This window comes from Abramis brama, assembly GCF_963993115.1.
Source record: "Abramis brama genome assembly, chromosome: 18".
In the NCBI taxonomy this organism is placed as follows: domain Eukaryota; kingdom Metazoa; phylum Chordata; class Actinopteri; order Cypriniformes; family Leuciscidae; genus Abramis; species Abramis brama.
The window spans coordinates 15,301,213-15,309,022 of NC_139980.1; the positions used below are offsets into that span (position 1 = coordinate 15,301,213).

General features: G+C 37.1%; 2 protein-coding genes across 4 annotated transcripts in view; one reads left to right on the plus strand and one right to left on the minus strand.

Moving 5' to 3' along the window:
- The first annotated feature begins 1,661 nt into the window (after positions 1-1,661).
- Positions 1,662-4,410, plus strand: pigc (phosphatidylinositol glycan anchor biosynthesis, class C). The gene is made up of 2 exons (XM_084092071.1): positions 1,662-1,771; positions 2,745-4,410. The coding sequence occupies exon 2, from the start codon at positions 2,748-2,750 to the stop codon at positions 3,624-3,626; it is 879 nt and encodes a 292-aa protein (XP_083948197.1). The 5' UTR covers positions 1,662-1,771; positions 2,745-2,747; the 3' UTR covers positions 3,627-4,410.
- A 675-nt stretch (positions 4,411-5,085) lies between these two features.
- dnm3a (dynamin 3a) overlaps positions 5,086-7,810 on the minus strand; it is a 51,542-nt gene continuing 48,817 nt past the window's right edge. For all 3 annotated transcript variants that reach the window (XR_014603480.1, XM_084092064.1, XM_084092063.1), the window contains one exon: positions 5,086-5,437. Coding sequence is in view for 2 of the 3 variants with exons in the window: in XM_084092064.1 (XP_083948190.1) it covers positions 5,398-5,437 (40 nt within the window). In the remaining variant the exon portion in view is untranslated. The remainder of the gene's footprint in view (positions 5,438-7,810) is intronic.

The window sequence follows — 7,810 nt, forward strand, 5'->3', positions numbered from 1 at the left end:
ATTTTGAAGAATGTTGGTAACCAGACAGTTGACAGTAGCCATTGACTTCCATAGAAGGGAAAAAAATACTATGGAAATATAGTAAAATATTAATCAAAATATCTTCTTTTGTGTTCAACAAGAAAGAAATTCATACAGGTTTGGAAACACTTGAGGGTGAGTAAATGATGAGATAATTTTAATTTTTGGGTGAACTAACCCTTGAAGTAGTTTTGCATAATCCTTTTTTTTTTTTTTTATGAAAAAATGTATTCACCGAAAAATATATATAAACAAATCATGTTATGTAATATGACCAATTTGCAGAAAAAAAACATAAAACAATAAATGATGTCATTGAGAGGACTACTAGACTCTCGTGACTGTATAGTATGTCAAGGTCAAGAATATTTGATATGACCTTTTTATAACGTTAGTTCAGGTTGTGAAATGTCACGTGGTGACACTCTTTAAACCGTAGGCCTAATGATATTTATGAATTAATAGTTGATAATTGTAAAATAAAATTATTTTCACCGTAAAAACACACTTTTGAACTTTTATGGAAATTACGTGTTCAATCGCATGTATTCGTTCCTGGTTACACGAAATTATTTATTTTTTTCTCGAAAATGGTATGAAGTTTCTCTTCCTTGGTGAATGTGCTTGATTTAAAACAGTATTTTAATGGCTATTGTGTTGTCTCGAGACGCTTGAGCCATCTTCTGCTGAGAGTCACTGATCCTGTGGGGATTTGCTCAGTCTCACGGTACTAGTAAATGAAGTTTACTGCTCTTCTTTTGCTTGAATTAAACTATCTTCTGTGCTTTATTTCTGGGGTTATCATAGTTGGACTGCTTTTTAGTTTATATACTAATGACCAGTTCAACATTTATACTTCCTGGTTGAATAAAACGGCCTAATTAATTATGTGAATTTATGTTTGACTATTGGAAACATGCTTGTTTTTGAGCACGGTTTCGCAGAAAACCTTTTCGACTTTCAGTAATCAATTTCTAATCGTATTTCGCCACCTGCTGGCTGCTTGTAGAGCTGGCTATATTTATATATATTTTTTATAACATTATCTGAAAAAAAAAAAAAAAAGATTGTCATAGCCTGATGTTACTGTAAGTTTTTTTCTTACATAGATTGATCATAGATTATAGACAGGTAAGTTCAACTCAAGTACGATTTGAATTGTAATTAAATTATGCTAATGAATTGTTATATTAATAACCCATTTAAACTCACCGAAATGGTCTACAGTGAGTCTGCTATAAATTATAGTGCAGTATGTATCAAATATTTTGAACATGTATTTGTGTCTTTAAAGGCTCTATTATTTAAATATTATCCAGACTTATTCACATTATAACATTTATTTAACATTAAACGTTAACATTAAAACAAAATATGAGAAATATGAATTATCTTTCCCCGCAACCGCCTGATTCAAGGGTTTTCAAACTTTTTGATGATAAGGACCCCAAAAAACAATGATCCACTCGTGATAAATAAATGCTCTAAAAGTCCATTTGTTCTGTGTGATTGAACGACTGGCCATTTCACACTGATTACAAGTGTGAGAATGAATAAAACATCCTTTCACTAACTCTTACGTTAAAATCCCACGCTTTGAGAAGACAGTTGGAGGATGTGAGTAAACGAGGCCTGCAGGTGGCGCTCTTCAGCGAACACTACCAGCGGTCTTATGTTTTTGTGGTTCCTCACTTCCGGGTGTGTGATGGCGTGACAGCAGTGGGTCAAGAGAGAAAATCCTGCTGATTCTGTAAGATATTACAATTATTTTCATTTTATCAAGTATATGTTCGCTATGAATTACATACTAGCGTTAGCTATTGTATGATGGCTGTAAGTCGAATCTGTTGTTGACAAGATTCAGATTGACGTGGGAAGCTGTCAGTCTCACGCATAGACTGTGGTCTCACGCAGAGTAAAGACGAACAAAGGTTGAATTTTTGCGTAACGTTAATAATATTTTGATTGTAAGTCAGTTTTATTAACGCAGTTGGATATTTGTTAGTGTTGCTCCAGGTCTAGTGGCATTTTAAAAATTATTTGAACATTTTATTTCAATCCTTAAAGAAGCTGATAAAAAGGAATGCCTAAACGCTAAAAGTTTAGTTTCATTTGTTATAATTTGCTTTTTATATATTTTGGTATTTATTTAGGTAAAGTCTAGAGCCGAACAAAGAGGTTGATTATGTGTGTGTGTGTTTAATGATGATATGATTTCACAGTAGGCAATAATACTTTATTACCTAATTTATTTTTTTCCTTTATAAATACGTACATTTTATTTACAAAATTGTTGATTTCTTAAATTTATTTGTGGCATTTAACAATTATTTGAAAAGTTTATTTCACTCATTAAAGCAGCTGAAAAAGGAATTCCTAAAAACTCTAAATTACTTGCAATATGTAACTCTTCTCAAGTTTGATTTGTTTTTTATCTTTGTTATAAATTGCTTTTACATATTTTAGTATTATTTTAAAGCCTTTAATATATTGCAAAGTCTTAAATATATATTAAAACAATGTGTTTAACAATGATATGGCCTGTTTTTTATTTGAATAAACTTGTATAGTATAGTCATGTATATGTAGTATATATCTAGTATATGTTTTCATATTGATCAGACAACAGCTTTAAGTCCAACAAATATAGTTCCTCGCTCTCTTTACCCTGATAGATGTACAGTATGTAGTGACGAGGGGTTGTGTATGGTCTGTTTTGACAGGCGATGGGGGCAGACAGTGGCCCTGGAGCTCCTGCAGTCCCGTGGCGTAAAGTGCTGTATGAACGCCAGCCTTTCCCAGACAATTACGTGGACCGGCGTTTTCTGGAGGAGCTGCGGCGCAACATCCGAGTCCGTCAGTACCGTTACTGGACAGTAGTGCGTGAGACGGGGCTCATCGCACAGCAGGTGTCCTGCGTGGCTGTCTTCCTCACATTATGGTCTTACATGGAGCAGGGAGACCTGGAGCCATCCCTAGTGTTGTGGGTCTGTCTGGGCTGTGCTCTGCTGGGCTACGGCCTCTACGAGATCCTGGGAGGCGCTTGTGTTCGGGAGCGCACGCGATTGGCCGACCTGCAGAGCGCCACTATCTTCCTGGCATTTACCTTTGGGTTCTCACCCGTTTTAAAGACTCTGACCGAGTCGGTTAGTACAGATACGGTGTACGCCATGTCAGCCGTGATGCTCCTGGCTCACTTGGTGTCTTTCCCGTACGCTCAGCCCAGTCCGCCGGGCAGTCTTTCCCTCAACGCGGCTCTCTTCGGGTCGGTGTGCCTGGCGTCCCGGCTGCCTGGCGCCCTGCATACCTTCACCATGCTGAGCTGTGCCCTCCTGGTTTTCGCTCTCTGGCCCTGCCTGCTGCACCGCATGCGGGACAAGGCGGAGTGGAGCTTCCCGTGGGCAGCGGTGCTGGTGTGTCTGGCTGGAGTCGGGGGTCTGGGGAGCCTGTGGCCCGAGGGGGCACTTCTTCTCTCTCTGGCGCTGTTAACATTAACGTTACTCTGTCCACTGTTACTAGTCCTCCTGCAGAGGCACAAGGACAATATCCACGGTCCTTGGGACGAGGCAGAGATCAGAGAGGACTTGTCCCGATTCCTGAATTGAAACCGTCTACAAGATTTTAAGACTGTTTTAAATGCTTTTGAGAGTCTTTTGCACTTTGATATCCAAACATGAACTCGTCTACTCACTCTCTTGTAGATCCAAACCTGTATGACTTTCTTGTGTAGAACACAAAATAAGATATTTTGAGTATCTTTTATGTTCCACTGAAGAAAAGTCACACAGGTTTTGGCATGAGGGAGGAATTTTTGTTTGTGGGTGAACTGTCCGTTTAAGCTCAGGGATGAAGAACTGTTATTGAGAAATTACATCTCATTTTGCCAATATAAAACTTAACTATTAAATGACTGAACCTCATTAAAACATATCCAGGTCACATTTATCACCAACTTGAAAAGAAAAATCAAATATGAATTTATGTTTTACTTAAAGTCTAACACAAATAGATAATTCCCGCACGCTGCTGTAGCTCGCAAATTGTATTTTAATGCAACGTTTCGGTCATGTGACTTTCATCGGTCATTGTTTTGGTGGCGGGTGAAGATTGCACGAACGAAATGCTGCATTAAAACATGATTTGCAAGTGTTCTTCTATTTATTCCTATGCACACTTATAGGATTTACAAGGAGTTGTGGTGGCATTTTATGTATGTTTTGCCAGGAGATGAAGCCCATTTTTAGGATCAAAAATCTTAATGGTCCTATAAATAGATTTAGAAATCTTACTTTTTATAAGCATGCAAAAATATATAATTTTGGTGTTTGATCCTGACATGTTTTGTGATATTCAGTCAAATGGTATATATGGGAGAAGGGAGTTTTTTATTTAACAGTATTTATATGATGTTGCCAAATTGTTAATAAAATACAATGTTTAAATGGTTTTAAAAATGCTATAATTTTAAAACACTGCATTGAAATATACTGTATTGATTTATTTGAATGGAGGTAATAGCAAATCCATTTACACAATTATTGAAACTGTTGTGGACAAACTGTTGACCACAAGATGTCAGTCCTCTATCAGTCCCAGGCTTTGCTGCAGCGTTCATTCTTTGTTCATCTGGAACAGCACAGCAGCAGTCAGCAAAACATTTCTGCCAGTGTTCAACTGAAAGAACATACAGTAATAAGCCTTTGTTGGCTTTTCTTAAGTATCGTTTATAACTGACAGAATAAGAGCTTATATATAGTCTGTGTGACATTGCAATACAGTTGTCAAATTAAAGCATTCTGTGCAAAATCTATGAGTACTTGTAGGTTAGAATGTTCTAAACTAGACTAAACTAATGTTCGTTTTTTCACATTTTTGAAGAAAACGAGAGCGGCGCGGTTATTGTGGGCGGCTCCTTTACAAGCTGCATGAATTGAGATACAAATCATGTCTGTAACACAAATGGTGTCAGAAATGACACACTCAAGTTTTAAACGTTGGCTTAAGGGTTGGTTCACTAACCCTAGTTATGAGCAATAATAATAACAACAGTGATGCTTGCTTTAGTAAAGTCCACTAACTACAGGAAAGTGTTGGAATTCTTAAGCACGCAGTATTTTACAAAGTCCAAACGTCCTTTTTATTTAAGCTTGTTAAAGAACTGAATGAAACTCACATTGCAAACATCAACATATGTACAGAACAGGAACAAACCTCTGCAGCATGACAGCATACTGCAAAAAGACCATCTGGAGATGAGTTTTGCTTAAACCAGAATCTGTTTTGATGGTTTTCCACAAGATGTGAATCTTTGTGAAGTCTTCTTATTGAAACTTTAAGCAGATCTTGTTGGCGCTCTCGCAGGTGGGCATGTGCGTCTCAGTGTGGCTGTTGAGTGGGCACCGCCGGTGGCTGACTCCTGTAACACATTAGACATAACCCGAGCTGTCAGAACAGACTCCCATAGGTCACTGCTCACAGCTCTGCCAGTTCAGCTAATGGAAACAACAACAATCTCCCATAAACTGCTCTGCTGCATATGTTTACAATTGCCTGCGAGTGTGTTTTGTTTTGGGAAAATGAAAGCGAAATGAACACAAATGGCCAGATCACATCAACAGGACTGAAAAGAACACAAAAACGATTTTTCTTTAGAAGGGCCACAAATGAATACCAAACCCCCTGCTGATTAGCTGTGACTCGTACACAAGAATCTGAAGAACCAAAAACACAAAAGAATTCTTAAGGAAAAACCATGATTGTGAACAAAACATCAATAATTTTTCCTTTTAACCTTAAAAGCGATTACTCTTGCTTTGAGATTTTTCTGGTAACACTTTACATTCAGGTTCAAATGTTAACTAACTAATGTACTTATCACAAACAAACAATTCACACTTATTTTACAGCATTTATTAATCTAGGTTAAGGTTACATTAAGACATTTATAATGTTACAAAAGATTTCTAAATTAAATAAAAGCTATTCTTTTTAACTTTCTATTCATCAGAAATGTTTTTATCACAGTTTCCACAAATATACGAAGCAGCACAACTGTTTTCAATATTGATAATAATCATGCGTTTCTTGAGCATCAAATCATCATTTCTGAAGGATCCATGTGACACTAAAGACTGGAGTAATGATGCTGAAAATTCAGCTTTGATCATAGGAATAAATTATATTTTAAAATATATTAAAATAGAAAACAGTTATTTTACATTGTAATAATATTTCACAATATTGCTGTTTTTGCTGTATTTTCAAATAAATAAATGCAGCGTTGGTGAGCTTAAGAGACTTATTTCAGCAAAATCAAATGTTTGAATGGTAGTGGACACAAATACATTTTTAACAATAATATATTTTAACAATATAAAAAATTATTGTCGGTTTAACTTTAAAAAGTAAGTAACTTGGTTGTCTTCAAATTTAAGTTCATTGAAATGAAAAAAAAAGAAAAGTTAATACAATGAAGGAGATTGGTTTAATCAACAGAAACTCAAAATATTTTGTTATCTGAACCACATAAATTATCTGACATGTGATTGAGGTGTTTGGCCAATCACAACGCACTGGGTCAGCTGGCCAATCAGATCACTCGGGGCTTTTTGAAAGGAGGGGCTTTGTAGAAATCAGCGCGTTTTCTGGTAATAGAGGTACTGCTATAATGTACAGTATATGAAAAATAATGTTTTTTGAACATTAAAGTAAATGTTAACCTATTCTATTACACCCAATAAACAAAATAATGAGCTTTTAAAATAGCATTATATGACCCCTTTAACTAATTTAACCTTATCGTAAAGTGTTACAGTCTTTCTTAAAGGAGTTTGTTTTTATAGTGAATTTTCTAAACCATTTAATAATAGTATTTTTTTGCGATTCTTAACGCTGAAGTTTGATCTCTAGCATCACAAGACAGACTGTTAAAATAATACCATTGGTCGGACAAACAGATTCACGTGACTGATGTTGTTCCGTGATGACTGGTGTAAATGTTGCTGTGTTGTGCTGGTCAGGAGGATGCTCAAATAAACAGTGCCACTGTGTTGGACTTTTCAGGGAAATCAACTGAAAAATGACTTATACTTGTCTCTACATCTTATGTTGGAACAGAAGTAGTGTAACACTGAAAATGTAACACATCACCTTTAATTAGGCCCAAAAGACCTAATTATTGTGAGCTGACCATGTTACAATCGCAGGCTACGGTGTCGGTATACGTCTTGACTGTGTGTGTGCGAGTATGTGTAGGGGGAATATGAGTCCAGCATTCCTGCAGAGTTGGTCCTGGAAAGATCCCTGTGGAGACTCAGGAATCTCACTCTCTAATGGAGCTGGCAGAAGGAGCAGCTCTCCGAGATGGGAAAGAGAAGAGAGTGGCTTTTATTTTTCCTGTGCTGCGGCGAGCACAGGACTGCGGTTTCACAGAAAGAAAAAGAAAGGACGGAGACGACGGAAAGAAAAGCAAAACAACGCCTGAGGAAACATGCAAGATCTTGCAGCCTGGAAATGCCAGGGGGTTTACTGGAAGACAGAAAGAAATGCAGAAGTTAAAAGTACAAGAATGCACTAAAGACTGCTGGTGTGTAATTGGAGGAGTGGATGAGGTGCGAGAGAGGAACGTTTCTTGATTTGATGCTGGCGGCGTCTCAGAAACGAACGAGCTGCCGTTATAGAGCCTAGAAATGCTGCTTAGGTCACCAGGTTCTGTCACTGTCCACAAGGCCGATTCTGGTCGGGGGTCACACTGAATACTTCAACTGAAGGTTCAAATGAGTTCTGCAAA